Source organism: Saccostrea echinata, unplaced genomic scaffold, assembly GCF_033153115.1.
Source record: "Saccostrea echinata isolate AGI-Se365-2 ecotype Australia unplaced genomic scaffold, CSIRO_AGI_Sech_v1 ptg000047l, whole genome shotgun sequence".
Lineage (NCBI taxonomy): Eukaryota > Metazoa > Mollusca > Bivalvia > Ostreida > Ostreidae > Saccostrea > Saccostrea echinata.
In genome coordinates, this window is record NW_026889796.1 from 16,730,001 (window position 1) to 16,752,999 (window position 22,999).

The 22,999-nt window shown below is 33.3% G+C and overlaps 1 protein-coding gene and 1 pseudogene across 1 annotated transcript in view; one reads left to right on the plus strand and one right to left on the minus strand.

The window, feature by feature from the left end:
- The window catches only part of LOC133202380 (U6 snRNA-associated Sm-like protein LSm1), a 21,074-nt gene extending 5,864 nt beyond the window's left edge, over positions 1–15,210 (plus strand). The window contains exons 3-4 of the mRNA XM_061338194.1: positions 3,212–3,327; positions 14,844–15,210. Coding sequence (XP_061194178.1) covers positions 3,212–3,327; positions 14,844–15,014 — 287 coding nt within the window. The 3' untranslated portion in view covers positions 15,015–15,210. The remainder of the gene's footprint in view (positions 1–3,211; positions 3,328–14,843) is intronic.
- A 5,892-nt stretch (positions 15,211–21,102) lies between these two features.
- LOC133202845 (uncharacterized) lies at positions 21,103–22,552 on the minus strand (annotated as a pseudogene).
- Between the last annotated feature and the right edge of the window lie 447 nt (positions 22,553–22,999).

Genomic DNA, 22,999 nt, shown 5'->3' on the forward strand with positions numbered 1-22,999 from the left:
GAGGGCCGTTCAAAAATTACGCGGAATCTGCTATTATTTACTCTTACAGGCGTCAAATAGTAATGGAATTTCACAGAAACATATTTCTTAAAGATTCCAATAAATTTTTGTGAATTTATTTGGATTTTAATTAATTTTTTGTAAAATAATTTCTGTTTTGATATCGCTGATGGTGATGTACTGAGCACGACAAACATTTTGATAAGAAATCTGCGGAATCCAAAATTTTACTCATTTATTTTCTATAATTGGCGATATTATTCGACAGTTTTCTCAATGGTATCTTTTTTTATTGTTTAATTATTATGTATTTTGATTTCTGACGTAATAGTTTGAGTTTTAACAGAAATATAGCAATTTTTCTCCAATACGATACCTATAAAACAACTGCAAAAATGACGTCCCGTGAATTGACGGAGCAACACATTTTATCAAATTATAGATAATGCTCCAGAAAACGCCAACATACACCCAAAATATGCTTAATGAAACATGTAGTAAACCAGGGCATTCCCGACATCTCTCTACAAATAGCAAAGTGGAATTTTAAAAGGTAAGACCTCAGTGAAAGCCAATATGAGAGAGGACGGGAAGATCATCGACAAAAACTTTATCTGGACTGTTAAGAACGTGATTGAGAGTGACCAACGTCACACAATATTTCAGAAATATCTGCAGTTTTGGGGGTTTAAAACAAACTAGAATACACTGTACTTGTTTTATAGATTTTAAACTTGACCAGAAATGTATGTGGATGTTTATGCTGAGTGGATAAGGTAATCCAATCTGTACAGTATGAAACTCTGAGGGAAAATATTGAGAAAATGAAAAATAAAATTTGTTATCATGCCCCTGACGTAGAAAATTTTACTGCACCATAATATCACGATATGTCCTGTTAAATCGGCCAAAATTGTTATCAGTTTACAACATTTTGATATGAAATTTTGATGACTATACAAGTAAAGATTCTTTTATATTATGTGTGACTTTTGCTTGATTATGTTGTCAAATATTTTTTCTGTGCAACAAGTCCATGTAATTTTTGAACAACCCTCGTATTAATAATACTTCAGATATCTAATACTGATGTTGTGCATAATAGAGTTTTGCATATAATATTACAATAACAATCCCTTTCAGTAAATTCAGTTGTTAAAAATGTAATCTTATCTGGAATGCTTTCTAATTTCTATGGAACCACTGGTGTCCAGTTTAGACAAGATTGTAGACCGGTATCAAAGTGAGTCAGTGTTATTGACCATTTTAAACAAAGTTTAGATTGGTATTGGTCAATAGCTATTTGCCAATTCAATATGGCAATCTAGGGGTTTGTAAATGACATCATGCCACAAGATTTTGAGCAACAGTATCCAAGTACATGTATCAGAGTTATTTTCGATGCCACAGATATGACCATATAAAATCCATCTTATACATATGTCAATTTTCAATTTTCAATTTTTAAGTATATTGCAGTGATCAATCGAAGCACATTTCACATGTGATGTCATTTTAAAAAGTTTGCCCACAGTGCTGTTTAAGGAATCTGAAGTTTACAGTACTATTAGAGTAAGCAGTACAATAATTTGTAGCCCATCATAACACACTTTTATAGGAAATTTCTTTAAAAATCTTTATCTCAAGAACAGCAGGATGGTGATAAATGACTTTAATATGCAAGCATCTCCAGGTAGTACAAATGCAAGTATCTCAAATCATGGCTCTAGGATTAGGTTGGGGCCACAATAGGGGATCAATAGTTTTTTCATGAGAATATAGAAGAAAAATGTTTATGAATCTTATTTTTTTCTTAAAAACAGCAGGATCATGATTAGTGATATTGATATGCAAGCATACCAAGGTCCTGATGATTCAAGTTTGTCCATATCATGCCCCCCCCCCCCCCCCCCCATGGTAGGACAGAGCCCACTTAGGGGATCATTGACAAATTTTTACATGAGAATAAATAAATCTTCTTAAGAATAGCAGGACAATTATTAATGATATTAATATGCAAACATCCTCAAGTAGTGCAGATTCTAGTTTGTTCAAGACATGGACCCCCAGGGACAGGGTGTGGCCACAATAAGGTACCAAAGAGTGTAGGAAAAAATCTTTAAATAATTCTTGTAAAGAACAGCAAGGCTTTGATCAGTCATATTACTACACAAGGATTCTCAAGTTGTGTAGATTAAGTTTGTTGACATATCGGAGGTAGGATGTCACTGTTGAATATGTAGTGAAAATGCATTATTTCTTTAAAAATCTTCTCTAATCCAAGGCAAATAAACTGAATGCATTGTTATGATGAGTAAGGATGCCTCTTCCTATATTGTGAATTTCATGGCCCCTGAGTCAGGGGTTCTGGTGTTAGGGTGGGGCTTTAATGATTACATAGTAAAAATGCAGTAATTCTTTGACAATCTTCTCCTTTTTTCCTGGGTATTAAGCCAATGAACTAAGAGTATAGCAATAGTGAGTATGGGTGCCTCTTCCAAAATTGTGATATTCATGACCCCAGGGTCAGGGGTTCTGGTGTTAGGTCAGGGCTCTGTTGAATATATAGTGAAAATGCATTAGTTCCTTTAAAAATCTTCTTCTTTGATTCGGGCTATTTAGCAAACAAACTGAATACATAGTTATGATGAGTAAGGGTGCATCTTTCCAAATTGTGAATTTCATGGCCCACAGGTCAGGGTTCTGGTGTTTGGGCGGGACTCTAATGATTACATTGTAAAAAATGCAATAATTCTTTGAAAATCTTCTCCTTTTCTCCTGGGTATTAAGCCAATGAACTAAGAGTATAGTTATGATGAGTTAGGGTGCCTCTTCCAAAATTGTGAATTTTATGTCCCCTGGGTCAAGGTTCTGGTGTTTGGACAGGGCTCTGGTGTTTGGGCAGGGCTCAGGGCAAAGTTGATACATGATACTCAGGTGACCTATAGGGCCCGTGGGCCTCTTGTTTTTTCATAGAATGTTTGTTTTATGTTGTCTGAATTTAACTGTAAACACACATTTGAGCACTGTTCTTAAAAATAGTCTAATATACCAATAAATCAGGATTTTTTTTCTAGGCCAATTATAGTAATTTATCAATCCTGAAACTAGCATCAGTGACAATCTATCTTATTAGCATCCAGTTTTGAATTTCTTTCACTTTGCTTCTCTTCCTCCTTTTTTATCAGTTTTATATCTTCAATGTTTACAGCAAACCTAGTCCTTCATCGCACCATTGAAAGAATTCATGTTGGTAAAAAGTATGGAGATATTCCAAGGGGCATTTTTGTTGTGAGAGGAGAAAATGTTGTTTTGCTTGGTGAAATTGTAAGTGTTAATTGTAAGTGTTTAACATTTTGTTAAGTCAGAGAACATTAACTTGGTTGGAGAAACTAAGAACTGTTATGGTTTGTAGGTTATAACCATGCTGACAGTTGACAGAAATTTTGTGGATTTATGGATTTCAACATTGCAATTATAAAGAATTCATTATTTACAAAAGTAGTTTATGTCGCTCTATTCAGTTTCTGTTGATTTTGTTTGTTTATGATATAATATATATATATATATATATATATATATATATATATATATATATATATATATATATATATATATATATATATATATATATATATATATACTAAATGAGATTGGTAGCAGTATTAAATTTCATTGGCACAACATGACGTAAGTTATTCACATGAACTTGTTTTATTTATCAAGATTTATCAAGGTATAGTAAAATTTTTTATGCTTACATGTGTGATTGCAAAGTTTCCGAAAACCATTGGTAATACCTGCAAAAACGGTAGAAAATTGAAATGTCTGATGCAATTTGCTATATTACCGGTCCGGTGTCTGATTTTGGTTCGGACACTGTCACACTGTGTCAGACACAGTTAGATTATTTTAATTAAGGGGGGACTTTGTCCGAAAAGTCTTTGTGTGAAATTTTTAAAACTTTACATTTCTTTCCTTGCAACTTACCTATAAATTTTAGGCAATAAAAATAATATCTTTATGCACTAATTTTTACACAGAAGCACATGCAAAAACAGTGAGAAATGCTAAAAAAAAAATTGATTATAAGGACAAGTGCACTTGAGCAATGCTTAATGGGCCCTTTTTCAGTGCCGTATTACTTTAGAATATATTGCCAAATTGTTCTCTCTTGGTAATAGTTAAACACAAGTGGATATTTCTAGTTAAAATCACGCTAAAACATCACCTAAATCAGCACGTATTTGAAACAAATGAAGATTTTTAAATGCCTATAGATACACCAAATCCGGAAAAGTCGTACCGAACCTATTTGAGTTTCGTCTATTTAAATCAAGGGGAGGAGACATTTAAATTGGACACTTGAACAATCTCATGGTGGATCATTGACGGGCATGTTTGCCGAATGATACTTCTTGCGCTATTTTACCTGAGAAAAAAAATCGAATGAAGTTGTATAGATGCTTGTAGCCATAGTGATCAAACTAAGAAATTTGCACGCTTGCATTTGAAATAATACAATAAGTACTAACATTAGTTCCTTTAAATTTTAAAATGAAAAAAGTGTATTTAGGTGACTTTCAATACCTGTAGCATTGTCTTGCATGAATGTTAAAAATGTTTGACGCTTTTATGTATGATGACTTTTTAACAACACTAAACTCTCCTAACCCTCCCGTGTTCCTAAAACCAAATACATACAAACTTCTCTATGCGGCACGACTTCGTTATAATGATACAAAACGTGCATAGCTATCTTTTACAGTGCGCACCTTTGAGGAATGATTACATAAGTAGAACTCACGTGACTACCGGTATTTTAAATAATTTATTCCACGGGTGGGTTCAACAAAGGTCATACAGGTAAATAGCTTTCGATTGCTATAGGAAAAACATTGAACTTTTCATACATTTTTAATATTTTAAGTACAAGCCTAATCTTGTACAAATTTCCTACTCTCACACAAGTTTTATAAATGTATAATGCGCTTTTTGTCATTCTCACAAGTTTGTACAACGTTAGGCTGACAGTAAACAAAAGCTTTGAAATGAATGACTGTCCTCGATTTACTATAGAAAATCACGAATGTCGGCTGACCCCTACCACATTGTATGGCTTTGCTCTTTGTATATTCATAAATTTCAGCAATAAAATTTGTTGAATCTTATGGTTTAGATATCAATTAATGATCTGAGATGAAAAATTATGCTTAATTTGATTCTTCATTTTTTCACATTTTACCGGGACCCTTAAGTGCACACGTTCTTTATCTTGCTTGAAGAATTATAATGGAGCACAATGTAAGCATCACCTCATTTTCCTTGCTTTTTTTTTTTTTAATAATTTCGTCATGTATTATGGGTAATATCTTAAAAAGTCTTTGTGTGAAAATGTCGTTGTTAATATGTTTTTGAAGAATTGAGTCATCTTTTTATTTAGATAAAAGAAAAAAGTATACCCTTATGAAAAAATAAATGAGAAATATGCAGTTTTCATTAATTTTCGTACTGTTGTGTCATAAATATTGACCTTGCTGCACTAAGACAAGAGTAAGTATTGATGAACACAAGAATATAAAACTATTTTGAGGAAAACAAGTATTTCATTTAGATTAATTACTATTTACACTGATTTAATCTTTTCTACCCGATTTCAATCATTCTGATCCCCCCCCCCCCCATGTCAACAACTAACACCTATTAGAAATGACTTGACAAATAAATTTACTAATCTTTTAGCATGGTTAGATGCAAGTACATTTTAAAAAAAAAAAATTGTCTTAGTTTTATTGTGAAAATACAAAATTAAGCTTATTTTCTTGTTTTAAGCTGCTTTGATTGCTGAATTTTAACACATCTTTTTGCACTAAACAGCATGCTATCAAAGTATTTTTCCTCAGCTGAAATTGCTATGATTTATCAATGAACAAAAGAGAATTCTTATAACAAATATTCTAAATCAAATAAAACTGTTATTATTTAAATATAAATTTTTTCTTTAATAACTATGAACAGTCCTTGTACATGTCATTAGCTATTACAAATGGTATATCACAGTTGCAAGCACATAAATGTGAAAATCAACAGGTGAAAAGAAACACTTCTATTGTGACATCAAATAACGCTGCTCTGATGTAGAACCTTAATTGTACTTTGATCTATTGCAATGTCTCAAGGGACGTGCAATTAGCATCGCTCGACACACTGGGCTACAATTTTTGGGGATTGGGCTAGTAGTTTTCTGCACAGAGATAGCCCAATTTGGCTAGAAAAAATTAAAACTTCCAATGCAAAACATGAAAAGCACTACATTGTACTGGTATTTTCACTCATTATTTGCTATTAATTTCCCAATGAATGAAAAATTACCAGGCACCATGCTTCTATTGTTTGTAAATCTCCATATTCTTATCCATTTTGCAATGCTAACTGATTAATGTGCTTCCAAAAACGATCATCTTTTTCCCTAATCTGAATTTCCTCCATTCCTAGATGTTTATGGTAAACACATGCAGATATCTCTTTAAATAATTTACGATCACTCAGTCAACTGAAAGATGAGTGTTATGTGATTTACATAAAATATAATTCCATGTTATTATAAATGATTAAAGATTTTTAAAAAATGATTTTAGCTTCATTTTAGATTAGCTAATGCAATGTCCAGAAAAAGGGAAGATTAATTTATTTAAATTAATTTTTATTTTCTATCATTATTATTAATTCATGCATGATTCAATTTTACAAGTGAGAATTAAACTTTTAATTTTGAAAAGGATTACCTTAAGACCCAGACTTTTTCAACAATAAACTATTTTTTTTCATATTAGTTGTTACTTCCCCATACATTTGGGCTAGTAACTTTTTATGTGGGGCTTATGACTTTATTGCTGTCACTAGCCCATGGGCTAGTGCTTGAATTTTTTAATTGCACACCCCTGGTCTCACAATCTATCTGTAATGATCCCTGGAAAGATTTAAATACTCAATTTGAGTACTATAAACCAACACCGTTTTTTTTTTAATTACATCATGAAATATACTCAAATTTATTTGGACTGATAGAATTTGCTTCAGACTGGTAGAGCACATTAAGTAATCAGTCCAAATGACTGATAGAAATATTTGGTTTTCGGAAACTCTGTGATTGCATCGAACGTTGTGTTGAGGCATTCAATAAAGTATGAAATACAAGTTTTATGACAGGTAACTCAAGTGGAGTTATTGTGGAATATTATATCATCTAAAGGATCACCTGGTTATAAATGGATTAAAGACCTATAGGGCCAGAATCACCTGGTTATAAATGGATTAAAAACCTATAGGGCCAGAATTGGTTTTAGTCTTTACAAAAATCAATTTCTATTCTGGTCAATGACTTTAGGTTAAATACATGTAATACTGTATACAGGGTTATTTTCACCCTGTGTTATTTTCGCCCTTTCAGACTTGCTAACAATTCTGCCCCCTTTTAAATTCGCCCAGTCACAATTCTGTTCAAGAAATCATACTGTGTTTTTTGAATTCGACCCGTTTTAAATTCGCCCACCCGTGAGTAGGGCGAAAGGGGTGAAAAATAAAACGGGGGTGAAAATTTCCCTGTATACAGTAATTCACTTCATATTATCATATGATTATTGATCATTTTATTTCATATTATCATTGATCATTTTATTTCAAACCAATGCATGTACATGTAGTATGTAGAGATAGGATGAATCTTTCATAAACTTTAAATATGTTGCCCTATATTGTTAACGTATTTAGTTTGTTATCTCAAAAAGTTTTTTTTGTTATTTTTCTTTACTTTTCATTTTTATGGTAATGTCTATAGTTATAATTCACTTCTTTATATGCATGTATATTACAACTCATTTCAGCTGAAATAATAAAAACATGTTATTATGGTATACAAATTATATATTTGAATTCCAGGGAGTGCAATCAATGTGTATACCTACTGTTTAATAGCATGGGATCTGAATTGAGACCATTGACTTCAAAAGTTGAAAGTACTGTATTAAGCTCAAACATTAGTACAAGCACTACATATACATTCAAACTCAAAGACAAGTACTAGTAGTACAGATGGAATAACACCGAATACACTGAATTGATGAAATTCTAAGATATCAAATTAATCAAAAGTATCCATCGATGCTCATTGCAGACAAGAATACCTGTTAAGAGTAACAAGATTGAATAATAAGAAAATATGCAACACTGAGGTATAGTTATGCTTGACTGCATTTTAGTTACATAGAATTTATGATTTGCTTTTTTAGCTCACCTGAGCTAAAAGCTCAAGTGAACTTTTCTGCCAAGCCCCCCTACAAGGGGAGATAATCAAGAAAAGGCAAAAATAGGGTGAGGTCATTACAAAATCTTCTCAAGAACCACTGGGCCAGAAAAGCTGAAACTCATGTGGAAACATGCTGGGGTAGTGTAGATTCTAAATTGTTCAAATCATGACCCCCGAGGTAGGTCGGGGCCACAATAGGGAATCCAAGTTTTACATTGAAATATATAGAACAAATCTTTAAAAATCTTCTTCTCAAGAATCACTGGGCCAGAAAAGCTGAAACTTATGTGGAAACATCCTTGGGTAGTGTAGATTCTAATTTGTTCAAATCATGACTCCTGGGGGTAGGTCGGGGCCACAATAGGGAATCCATTTTTAACATTGAAATATATAGAAAAAATATTTAAAAATCTTCTTCTTAAGAACCACTGGGCCAGAAAAGCTGCAACTTATATGGAAGCATCCTGGGGTAGTGTAGATTCAAAATTGTAAAAAAAAAAATTGCGACCCCCGAGAGTAGGGTGGGGCCACATGAGAGAATCCATGTTTAACATTGAAATATACAGAAAAAATATTTAAAAATCTTCTCAAGAACCACTGGGCCAGAAAAGCTGCAACTTATTTGGAAGCATCTTGGGGTAGTGTAGATTCAAAATTGTTAAAATCACGACCCCTGGGAGTAGGGCAGGGCCACAAGAGGGAATCCAAGTTTCACATTGAAATATACAGAAAAAATATTTAAAAATCTTCTTCTCAAGAACCACTGGGCCAGAATAGCTGCAACTTATGAGGAAGCATCTTTAGATAGTGTAGATGTTACATTGGGGAAAGTCAGGTGAAGAACTACGGGGCCAAAGTTGCTCAGGTGAGCGTTGTGGCCCATTGGGCCTCTTGTCTTTCATGTCTTTTACATAAAAAAAATGAACATGAATTAAAGATAGGTATTTGAAAGAATATACACAAACCCCTAATAAAGGTTAAAATAGTGTTTGAAAAGGCAAAAATTTAAAAATGTGTAAGTGTAAAACCAGGTGAATTTGAACCAAGACCTTTTAAAAAAGTACTTTCTGCTTCAAGATCCAGCAGTCTAACCTACTGAGCTATTCTGACTATACAATAAATGAGTATAAATACAAATCAGGTTGTCAAAACAGGTATTCTTATTTCTAATAGGTTTTTTTGTGCTTTTTGACCCCAAGGCAGGGTTTGCCCCTAGAAATATCCATTTGAAATTATTCCCAAGATCACATCCTATCAAAATAACATAATTTTATTTAGGGACAGGCCTTCCCTGAAGGACTTCTAGGCCAAAATTTGTGCAATAATTGGTGCTTAAACAGGGAAAATGTTGTTTAGGCCAGCTCTGAGGGTTAATTTTAAAACTGAAAATGATACATTTTAGGTTCAAATGCAAATTGGAAAAATTTAGACATATATACAATAGAAAATAAATAGTGAACATTGATTTTGAAATGTGACTTTTTCCAGGAAATTATTCTCTCCTATAAGTCAATTCTTTTGAGATACTGAATACATCCTTTTAAACTCTTCTTAAGTGAAGTGTGTGAGTTAATTCATTTACTACGCCTAACCAGGTTGCTTACTCCAACTATTTATACCCAGTAGAGTAAAAATCGGTTATAGAGATCACACTTTTAAGGAAATCTTGGTTATTAGGAAATTTTTATGCATCCCCCCAGTAGACTTTGCACTGTTTCTTTTATAGATATATAGAATCTGTTGTTCTAGTGACTTCATTATACCCAAGATTTTAAAAATGTATTTGTAGTTTTGAATTACATTTTAAGTGCTTTAATCCCTCTATAATTGATAATAATTATAATAGGTGTTCCTATCTTAATAATCTTATTTTTAGGTCACCTGAGTCACTCAGGTGACATTTTTAGGGCTTTTCGCTTTCAGGCGAAAAGCCCTATTGTTTTCGTCTTTTTTATTATTATTATTATTATTATTATTATTATACTGAACACTTTTTTCGTTCAGCATTTGAGGAGTACCTTTAAAAATAGGATTTTTTTCTTATAACCACTAAATAGGAAATGTAAATATCTCGCGTATGTAACGTGTTGAACTTCCGGTTTAGTCATTTCCGGTATCTACTAAAGAAAAACTAAAATACCTAAAGAAGCTCAAATCTTTCTCATTTTGAATGTCTAGACTATCAAATTCAAGATATAAATTCTAAAGACCAATACCTACAAAAAAGTTAGCGAGGGTGATTTCCGACCACTGATACTTTCTGAGATATAAGACTTCAAACATTGAAAAAGGGGGGATGAAATTTTTAAAAGTCAAAATTAAGGTTTGAAAATTATTTTGAGCATTGAAATACGTTAAGACTAATATGTTGAACATATACTGTAAGTTTCATATCGATCCGAGCCGAACTTCCGGTTTTAGGGGTCTTTGAAAATTGTCTATGGGAGTTTCTATGTTAAATTGAAATCAGTCGTGGCACGTTTTCTCTTAAAATAATCATGATATTCTTGTGAGATTTTAAGTGTAGAATGACCTTGATAAGGTGCCGACCTCATTAGGACATTGAAAGATAATTCGGGAAAATAAGGGATTTCTAGGGGCCAACATTGAAAACAGACTTTTTCCTGTAACTTTTTTATTTCTCAATGAATTTTTAAACTGTTTTCTATTCTGGGTTGAGATTAAAGAAAGCAATCTAAAAAATATTGTCCGTGGGGTCACTTTTTGACCCCTTATAGGAGTTACAGAAGACTGAAATAATGTAATTTTTATTTATTTCAAAAATAATAGAGTGAGAGTTATCTCCCTTTGAACATCAATTAACAGGCTTACATACTCTTTAGGTTTGAAGTTTGGTCTGCATATGACAAGTACTTCCGGTTTTATGAATGTCTAAATTTGCCTATGGGAGTTCTCATGTTCAATGGAAAATTGCACATTTCACTATATCTCTTAAAGTAATGAAGATATTCTTGTGAAAATTTAGTGATATAATGACTGTGATATTGTTTCAACCCCTTAAGGGTTTGAAAATGAATTTCTAGAAAACAAGGGATTTCTAGGGGCCAAAGTTGAAAACTGACTTTTGCCCATAACTTTTTTAATTCTTAATGAATTTTTGAACAGTTTTCTATTCTGGGTTTAGCTTAAAGAGTACAATCTAAAAATTATGGTCCGTGGGGTCACTTTTTGACCCCTTATAGGAGTTACAAAGGACCGAAATAATGAAATTTTTATTTATTTCAAATGTGATGAAGTAAGAATTATCTCCCTTTGCACATCTGTTGACAGGCTTACATACTCTTTAGGTTTCAAGTTTGGTATGTATATGACAAGTATTTCCGATTTTATGAATCTCTGAATTTGTGTATGGGAGTTCCCATGTTAAATGGAAAAGTGCACATGTCACGATATCTCCTAAACTAAATAAGATATTCTTGTGAAAAATGAGTGATACAATGACTTAAATATTGTTTCAACCCCATTAGGGTCTGAAAAATAAAATTCTGAAAAATAAGGGATTTCAAGGGGTAATATTGAAAATTGATTTTCCAGTGTAACTATTTTATTTCTCAATATATTTTTGAACAGTATTCGATCCTGAGTTCAGGATAAAAGGGACAATTTAGAAATTATGGTCCGTGGGGACACTTTTTGACCCCTTATAGGTGTCTTAGAGACCTGAAATTAACTAACTTTTAGTAATTTCAAAAATAACAATGTAAGAGTTATCCCCCTTTTGCAGAGCTCTAGTGAGAATTACATACTCTTTAGGTTTCCATTTTTATAAGCTTCTGAAGTCTTGATCCGGTTTGATTATTTTTTTTATGTTTTTCATTTTGTTAGAGTTATCGCTCTTTAAGGTACTTGAGATTTCAAAGCATCAAAAAGCCCTCCATTTTTGTTGAACGACGAAAAGGTCTAGTTTTATCTGTTTTCATCTGTTGTCATGTTTTAACATTTAAACATTTTCAGCTTCTTCTCTGGGTCGCTGAACCAAATTCAACCAATTTTGGCATATAGAATTTATAGGTGAAGGGGAACTAAAATTACTAAATTCATGTCCCCTGCCCCCCTGGGGCCTGAGGGGTGAGGCTAAAACCATAAGAATTAATCCAATCCTTCAAAATCTTCTTTACTCCTGGACATCAAGTAGTTAAATGTTGGCATGATTGTAGTAATTAGCATTGAGCCCTCTTACCAAGACTGTTAAAGTCATGGTCCCAGAATCAGGGGTTCTGGAGTTAGGGCAGGGCTCTAATGACATATAGTGAAAATGCAAAAGCTTCTCTCCCCTGTATATTTAGTAAACTAAATACATGGTTATGATGAGGTAGGGTGCCTCTTCTGAAACTCTGAATTTCACAGCCCCTGTGGGATTTTGGTGTTGGGGTGGGGCTTTATTGATTAAATGCCTTATTTCTTTGAAAGTCTTCTTCTCTGCTCCTGGGTTCTAAGCAAACGAACAAAGTGCATGGTTATGATGAACAAGGGTGTCTCTTCCAAAATTTTGAATTTCATGGCCCCTGAGTCAGAGGTTCCATGTGGGGGGGGGGGGTTATTTATGATATACTGAAAATAAATTAATGCTTTGATAATCTTATCCTCTGCCCCGTGCTATTAATTAAACAAATTAAATACATAGTTATGATGAGAAAAGGTGCCTCTTCCAAAAATATGAATTTGATGGCCCCTGGGTCAGGGGTTCTTGCGCTTGGGTGGGGCTCTATTGATTAGCAAAAATACATTAATGCGTTGAAAATCTTTTCCTCTGCCCCAGAGTACTAAGCAAACTGAAATGAACTAAATGCAATAATATCAATGTTAATGTATTAAATATAATTATAAGATAATGTGCCTTTTCTTTGCATCTATGCATCATTGGCTATCTAGGAGGCAAACAGAGTACACAATGGTGATAAGTGAAGCAAATGAGAGTTACTCCCCTTTGCTAAATGTTTTTAATCCAGAAATCCTTGTATATAATTTAATTAACAGGTTGTATGATTGAATGAGAATACAAGAAAGAATGTTATAAATATAGAAACAAAATAAAAATGAATGTTTGGTTGAAATGAGCAAAGCATGCTAAAAGGCAGATTCTTGCCTGGAAAGCAGTATAAAAAATTGACATAAAGATGATTTATATATTTAGCAAAAATTATGATTGTACACAGTATGTTTACACAGTGGTGATCTAAGTTAATGTCACTGGTAGAAGAGTCTTAGTTGACAAGAGACTGGATATTAGCTGCTTTATCAAAGTGAACAAAAAAATCACAGAGCAAGGATGACTTATTGTAATTAGTGACAATTGGTAAATAGCCACATAAATGTATACCCAAATCTGTGTGTACTGAATTGTAGCACTAGGCAAGTGACAAAAATATACACCTGTATTTGTATATATTGAATAGCTTACACAATAGGCAAGCATCCATTGTATTTGTATATTTTGCATTCATTATCATCCCTGTAACACTTGGGAAAACCAAGTATGATCCCAAGGAGATCACTCAGGTCTAGCACGTTACAATAAACAAGGGTATTTTTAACAGATTTTTGAAATTCTTGGGCAACATTGCTTTGTCTATCAGTTAATTTTGTTTTATACTTCTGTGGATCCTTTACAGTGTTGTATTATACTCAGGTGACCGTTGAGGCCCTTGGGCCTATTGTCTAGATGAGTTACTAGTTTAAAACATTTAAGTCCATTCAAAAGTAACTGCAAGCCCTATCAGACCAAAATTGCATAAATGTTGCATTGAAGGATGCACACTATAAATTATTAGTTTTGGGTGGGACCTTAACTTACTTAAAGACAACATTCTTTGAAGTGAGCTCTGTAATCTCTGATTACCTGTCTTTTTATTTATACTTGAACTTCAGTGGATCCTTTACAGTGTTGTATTATACTCAGGTGACCGTTAAAGCCCTTTTGACCTCTTGTGTTATTGGTACATTCAAATGTGTCAATGGACCCCCACTCTCATATACATACATACAGGCTTGAGTTCAATATTTAGGAATTATATCTTGGGCTTACTGTCCACATTTTTTAAGCACATCATGCAGTACTTTTTAACTTCGCTTTAGGCAGGCATATCTGTACAGTAAATTTAAAAACTGCATGTTCTTGCGTAATTTGGCAAGTCTGGTATTTAATGGATATCAAATAACTACCTTTTGATTATTTATGCAACAAAGAAACAAATAAAACAAGAAATGCAGGAAAACCTACCTGTTTACATGACATAATAAAATGTAAACATTAGACAGACTTCACCCATGGTACAGATTTAATCACACTGAATTTGCGTTCTCTTAATATGATGGATCTATGTAATAGAAAAGAGACTCCGTAGATTTAAGGCCAATAGGTAAAAGTTTGGGGTCATTCATTTTCTTTTTCTTTTTTCTGATCTTTCACATTCTTTTTTTGTCCTTAGGCAGGGACCAAAAAAACACCTCTTGAATTAGCTTGTACTCTCACACGATGATGCAATTAGCTAAAATTTATAATCTGTTAATTCTTAAGGACTTGGAAAATGAAAAAAACCCTCAGCTAGAGGAAGTACCAATAGACGATATTCTGGAAATGCAGCGTGAAGAACAAATGCAGAAACAGCAGGAAGAGGAACGCAAAAAGAAGTCCATGTTGGAGCGTGGACTACAGCCTCATTCTGATCTTCATGATGACCTTTTCTGAAGTTCATGTGCAGAAACTATAAAAAGAGATCCTTCTACATGTGGTTAGAACTATGAATGACATTTTCATACCAGCTTTGAAATGTCAAGTTTAAAAACTTTATATGTAACTATAATAAAAATTTTGTTTTTCTACATGCTTGTATGCATCATCTCACATTTCTATTTGTGAATTGTTTAAAATCTCAATCAAGTCACATCAATATTTTGTTGTTATTTCCAGGTGAAAATGTTATTACAAGGTGTAAATTCAGTGAAAGATGTTCATAGCAAAGTTATGCTGTGAAAAAAAAAATATCTAATTATCTAATTACAATGTAATGGATATTATTATGAGGATTTTTTTTTGTGTGAATGATTATGTCTATAGCAGAATTTAAGAATTTTGGTCAGAGACAAGTATCAAACAGTTAGCTCTTCTGAGCAGGAGGGTCAAAGAGCTATCATGCTATGGCTATTTGTGCAGTGTGCGTAAATTATTGGAATGTGGCTCATATCTCAAAAACCCCTTCAGAGATATTTGGGCCAAGGCTTTCATTTCTATTAGAAATAGAAATATAACCCTTAAACAAAGGGAAATAATCAGGACAATATAAAATATGAGTTCAGATCACCCATTGTGTCCTTCCCTCTGTAAACCTTGTACAGTTTCGACTTCTGCTCAAGACCCACTGGGCCAATTTTAACTAGTCTTGTTTAAATAAAAGACCAAGCCCCGTTCCAAGGGGAGATAATTAAAGGCAAAAATAGGATGAGGTCCTTTAAAAATCTTCTTAAAAAGTGCCAGGCCAGAAAAGGTGACTCTTAATTGGAAGCTTCCAAAGTAGTGTAGATTCTAAATTAATCAAGTCATGACCCCCCTGGGGGCAAGGCATGGCTAATATAGGGACAACAGTTACAGTGAGATATATGAGATAAATCTTTTTAAAAATCTTATTCTCATAAACCCCTGGATGAAACTAATGTGAAAATTTCCCGAGGTAGTGTAAATTCCAAATTGTTCAAATCATGATCCCTGGATAGGAAATAAATAGGAAAATCTTGTCAAGATCCACTGACACAGAAAAGATGAAACTTATGTGAAAGCTTCCAGACATAAAGTAGATTCTAAATTGTTCAACTACTGGACACTGGGGGAGGGGCTACAATAAGGGATCAAAGTTTTACATCAAAATATGTAGGAAAAATCTCAAGAACCACTGGAATGGAAAAGAGGAAAGTTGTGATAGCTTCCTGGGGTAGTTTAGAATTAAAACTGTTCAACTCAAAGTTCAAAAGTTTTGCATGGAACTCTATAAGAAAAAAAGAATAAAAAATCTTTTAAAGAAACACTGGAACTATTTATTTGCAAAATTTTAATATTCCCAAGTGTGGGTTTAATTTTTTTCCCTTCAAATTATGGACCCTAGGTTAGAGTCTCCTAAAATCAGGATCAAATTTTATTCCATGCTTATATATACATGTACAAGAAAAGAATTTTCTTCTCCATAACTGCAAGGCAGTGTTTTAATTAGTCATACATGCATTGAAATTGAAGCATCCGTATGGTGGTTTCAAAGATTCCTATATTTAGGATGAGGCCATAATATGGGGTCAGAATTTTTCATGGAAATGTAAAAATCTGGAAAAGAACAGCAGGGTGAACGGAAAGGAAGAAAATCTTCTCAAGAAAAATGGGGAGTATTTCACCAGACTTACATATAAGGATGAGAATGTTTGATGAATATAAGATTGTTCAAGGCATCACCTTAGAGCAAAGGCCGTGGTCTCAAGGTCACCTCAAAATTTAAATGAAAAATTTAAATGATGTTTTGTTAAAAGTTTGGAATTTCTCCCACTATAAAGGTTAGGAGTATAAAATCTTCTCATTTGATGCATCGTAGGATCTCCAGATATGTTTCATATAATTATGAAATTTGTGGCCCCAGAATCAGGGGTTCATGTGGGGGGGGGGGGGGTTCTCTTAAATATATAGTGGAAATGCATTATGTTTTTCTGAAAATCTTCTCTGCCCCTGGGTATTCAACAGAAAAAAGCTAATTGCATGGTTATGATCATGATGAGCAAGGATGTGTTTTCAAAAAGTTTGAAATTCATAATCCGGGGTCATGGGTTTTGGTGTTAGGGTGAGGCTCTTTTGAATATATAGTTGAAATTAATGCATAATTTCTTTGAAAATCTTCTTCTCTGTCCATTGTTATAAAAGTGCATGGTTATGATGAGCAAGAGTGCCTTTTCCAAAATTTTGAATATCTTGGCCCGTGGGTCAGGGGCTCTGGTATTAGGGTGGGGCTATATTGAATCTATAGTGAGAATGGATTATTTCTTTGAAAATCTTCTTCTCTGCTCCTGGGCATCTAGGAGGCAAACAGAGTATATAATGTTATAATAAGCAAGGGTGTTTATACCAGATTTTGAAATTGTGTACCCTTTGATTTATTAATTTCTACTGATTAAAGTTATTCCCCTTTGCTATTCACCCATGATAGTTAATCACTGTAAAAAAAAACTTATAAGGTCAATTGAATAATAGAATGATATAAGAATGTTTATAATATTTAATACAAAAGTACTTTCATACTTTTGAATGGTCGGAAAGACTTTTAAATAATAGATAATGAAAATGGGACAAAAATGCCATATCTTTGTGCATTAAATAATTATCAAAGACTAAGAGAGGCCAATGCGAGAGGGGAATGAAATGATAACTAATAGTGCTCTAGAATTATTGCTTTATTTAGTCTGCATGAGGATAGTGAGAAATGGGGGAAAGTACAGGCAAATAAATAGATCAACTTTAAGATTTGTTACTGAGTACTAAATTAATATTTTGCTGATCCCTGATCATCCTATTTCTCTTGCTTTTGGACAACATAGCTTTATTTATCAGCTTATTCTGTTTTAATCAATGGATTGTTACATCATACTATATAGTACTCAGGTGACCGTTAAGGCCCTTTAGATCTACTGGTCAGAGACCAAAAAAGCTAATGCGATAGTAAGGTGTCTGTCGTCCATCCACCTGTCTGTAAACAATTTTTCAAAATGGTACTCCTATATTCTGGTCTAAGTTCAGTATATCTTGGCATACACAAAGGCCCACTTCGACTGGAACTAGAGTAAGTGCCCGAGTTACTCGAGTAACAGCCGAACAGGTAGAGTTGCGACTATAGTAACGTCATTTTAACTTTGAACTCTACCGTAGTACGACCCACGTCTTGGCCTGGGTTAGTAGAGTTTCAAGATGGCGGCGACTGGAAAAAACGTGGACTTGTAAGTATAAACAATTTGGAATATCAGAGGTTCTATTATAAAAAGCTGATAATAAAGAATGTAGAAAGATAACTAAAGTAGCAAATCTTAAACTGCGCGGGTTTCTATTTTTAGTCGAGGGGGATTATTTATGCATGAACAAAATTAATACAAATATGCTGTAATGATAGAATTTATCATTTCTCCACTACAGAATTACCGTTGAATTTACATGGAATGGTATCCAGAAAAAGTGCCAAATGCCCTCTGAATTATTGCAGATGATAAATGATCCTAACTGTGGTAAGATGTTAAAAGTCTAATAGATTTCTTTCCTTCTGTCCATACTGCATAAGTATGTTGGCTTTAATGCATTATTTTTCAGTTTTACTGTAGATTCCTTATTTTTTGCGAGTACTTATTATCGCGAAATGGCTATTTAATGTCAAATCGCGAGAACAGTAATTCGCGAGTGGACAGTTGATCAAGGGATTTTACATTGATTTCAGCACCATAAAAATAAAAGCGAGTAATTTTATTTCCAGAGTGGTGCTTCTTGCGTAATTACGCGATAATTTATTCCTCGCGTATATTTAGAAAACTACAGTTTGTTGAATAAATGGCCTTTATAATTGTTATATGCTAATGATAATTAGTGGGGTGTAAATAATTTTTTTTCTGGGTTGTCTATTTTTACAGATCCAGCAGTGAAAGAATCTTTTATCAAGAACTATTTCAAAAAGACAACAGTACGCCAATGGAAGAATGCAAAGATGAGTCTGAGGCTAATACATCAAATACTTCAAATGAAGCAGAATGTTCTAGTGGAGCTGAAAAGGTACTGCCAAGTTTTATTTATTACGGGCTGAACTGCTACATTTATGAAGAAAAAAATCTAAATATTTACTGAGGTAAAAACCTTGATGACTTATTATCCCTTACAAGTGGTTCTTATCTACCTTCTCGTGGCCTTCTACCTGCCCATCCATTAGATGTTTCTCTGAAGCGTTATCACCATTTTCCTTATGTTCATCCCATGGATTTAATCGCAATGAATGCATGCAAATTGGACCAAATTCATTTTTAACTATAGAAGAATTTTCAGAGATTTTGACCACTAAGCTAGCAGAAGTAGTATCAAGGTAATATTGATAAGAGAGCAATATTAGTTTTATGAAATGAAAAACAAGTGTTTTACTCTGATCAGTTGTATTTTCTATGACCCAAGTAAATGCTATTGTCAAACAGTTTTCATGAACTGGGAGTTCCAATTTTTTATACAATGTAATTATTGTCAAGGATGAGAAACTATTATATTAAAATTTTATAAAGATAGTAACCTCTGATGATTTTCAGAAGTGTTTCTATCTCCCCCAGAAAGAATTTTTTGAAATTATAGACACAACAGAGAATTATAGCCATGATTTTTTAGGGTTGTTCATATGAATTGAAATAGAAGGGAACAAGATAATAGAAGGGTGTCTTGGGTTCCTCCCTTAGTGTGGGTTGAGAGGATGATGATAGAATAAGCAGGGAATTATATCAATATATGTGGGGAAATTCAGTGCCCTCCTCCCAGGTCTTAAGCACAACCTGATTTTCCCACTGCTTTTTTGGCACCTATCAATTGCTCTTTTGGCTTTTACATTTTCGTCAATTTCAGATCCACATCTGGACAGAAGAAGAAGAAAAACTACTAATATCAGCGAGAGAAGATATAGATGATGAATTTCATAAACTAAAAAACCATGAAGTGTTATGGGCAAGAATCACAACAAACATGTATCGCAATGGTGTTAAAGTGACAAGATCTCAAGTAATGAATAAGTGGAAAAATAAAAAAAAAAAAAAAAGAAATATCGCAAAGTTCTTGATGAAAATAACAAAACTGGTAACAAAAGAATAAGATGGAAGCATTTAGATGCTTTCGACAAGATTTTTGGGCATAAAGCATCTTCTAGGGCCGCTTGTACATATGACAGCAGCAAAAAAGAAAATAAACTTTCAACTAGTGGTCCAGACCTATCTGCACTGGATTCTGCAGCCAAAGATTCAGCCGTAGTAGATGGTACTAAAGATCCCAAACAAAACAAGGAGTCAGCACGTAAAGGAAAAGGAAATCAGAATCTCTATCATTTATGTTTGATCGGTTAGAAGATATTGGAAAGAAGATGATGGAACAGATGAACACTCATCAGCAAGAAAAAATGGAAAGATTTGACAAATTTCTTGATATATTTTCAAAAACAAAAAATGCAGATTAGAATTAATTTTCATGATGGCATTTCCATTTTGAAGGTGTTAATTAGTATAATTTACACCTACCATGACTTGCAAGGAAGTACCTGTGCCATAAGATGTTGAAATGTTTTCTTTCTTAATATTTAATTTAATACTATGTTTTTCACTTTGAAGTCTCATATGCCTATGGTATTGTAATTTTTTGAGCTTAAAATGATATGTTGTATACAGTGACATTAAGTTTGAGAATATGTGTACATTGTACATTTTTGGTCACTGAGCAGATTTTGATCCATGATCTTAAAGGTGTTTTCTTCCAAATAATTATTTCAATTTTTTGTCTTACAATAATATACATGATATAGTTCTAAGAAAATGTTCAGTCATTCTGACATGATTTCATTTCACAGAGGAAAAGTATTCCTGTAATTTTCTAGTCATTTTTTAACATTTTTTTAAATTTATTTTGTTATTGAACACAGTTGTTATTTTTTTCTTGTTTTTTATTATTAAAATTAAGATGTTAATTACAAGCTTTTCAACCACCTAAGTAATCAACATCAATACAAATGCAGACTGTTCAATGTACAGTTCCATCATGGCAACATCTGCATAAGCTGTTGCCGTCTGTGAATTCCATCTTGTCCATCATTGTATATGTTAGGAAAGTGATTTGGATGACCATCATTGTTTATTTCCACAAAGTCTTCCACACTGTCTTCATGAATGATACATAAGTTATGTAGAATGCACACAGAAACAATAGTTTTTACAATTTCTTCTGGCTGATGAATAGTGACCTCTGTCAAACGCCTAAAACGTTTTTTAAGATGGCCAATGCTACGTTCAACCACTTGCCTTGCTGATGATAATACCTGTTAAACCTTCTCTGCTGAGCGTTTAATCTTCCATTGTCTTTGAAGGGAGTTATGAGCCACTGTTTCAGTGGATAAGCACTGTCAGCAATTATGTATTTATTGACATCCATGCAATTTCCTGTGGTGGCATTGGCAAATAATTTTGAATTTCTGAATACCCTCGCATCATGGGTTGACCCAAGCCATCCAGTGTAAATGTCTCTGATTAACATGTCATGGTCTACCACTATCTGAATGAAGATACAAAAATTAGTACATCAATATCATTATTTAAGCAGGAACACAAACCTTGAGAAATTTCCATCTTATCTGATCTACTGAGATTTTATTCTTCACAGACCAAGAGATCTCTGATCTAAGGGGAGAACAATTGCAAGCTTTAAGAGATCCAGTTATGCTAAATATTAGTGACATAATAGCAATTACTTATGTCTATAAATATAAAGAGGAAAATTAATTTTGCACATGATAATACAAACCTGAAGCTGGATGGATGGAAAATGTTTTCTATTCATATAGTCAGTATCACCGTTCATGCAAGAAGCCAGGCGGATGTGTGTACCATTTAATACACCAGCTATATCTGAGAGTCCACAATGAAGTTGGAATTCTCTAGCGATTTCATTTTGTTCATTAAAATAAGGCCACTGTACAACCTGAAAAAAAAATACAAATGTTTGAGAATCGTCTTTTATGAATTTAACAGCTCTGCGTCATGCTCATTTATATACAGATACTTACATTCCAAAATTTTTCGTTAATAGCATTATTGACTCTTTTCAATGTGGCATGTACTGTTGACATTGATACGTCGAACACGTGGCTGATTTCTCTCATAGACTGCTGATTTGCTATATACCATAGAAATAATAATACTTGTTTCAGTGGATCTGTCTCAACAGAACCTCCTTAATGTGTAGGAAGTAGCTCTCCGACGATCTATTTATTTATTACTAATTCGAAAGTGAAATTTGAAGTGTGTTGTTGTAAACAGTGGAACAGTATTTTCCGCATATCCCAATATTCTTAATGGCGTTGATCTCGTTTTCAGTAATAAAAACAGAAAAGTATGCTTCATGAAAGCATAAAATCGTTTGATATTCTCTCCTGCTTCGTCGTCAATAATAGTTTTATAGAATATATACAAATGGGGAAAACTTTCGTCCATTGTTGAGTTTACTCGGGTAAGATCTTTTGCTATTCGGCTCGTATCGGGATAAGTTTAACAAAATATCTATTTTTAGAATTTGTTGACGTAACTCGAGTATGAACTAAAGTTCCAGTCGAAGTCGCCCAAAGACTATGCTAAGATATGTTATTCTTTGCATTGGTTATTGATTTTGATGAACAGTGTTGCCATGGTTACTAAAAATAAAAATTTCTGTGAAATATTTTCCAACTGCTACTCCATCTACAGTTGTGGTCTGATTTCAGTATAAATTGGCACACAAGTAGACTTTACAAGATACATAATTTAGTACATCAGTTTTTATGCCCCCCTTCGAAGAAGTTGCTGCTGTCTGTCGGTCGTACTGTCTGTTGTTCCACCAACAGTTTCTGTTCATACTGTTCATTCTGTAGGTTGCACATACTGAAATGAAATTCGGTATACAGT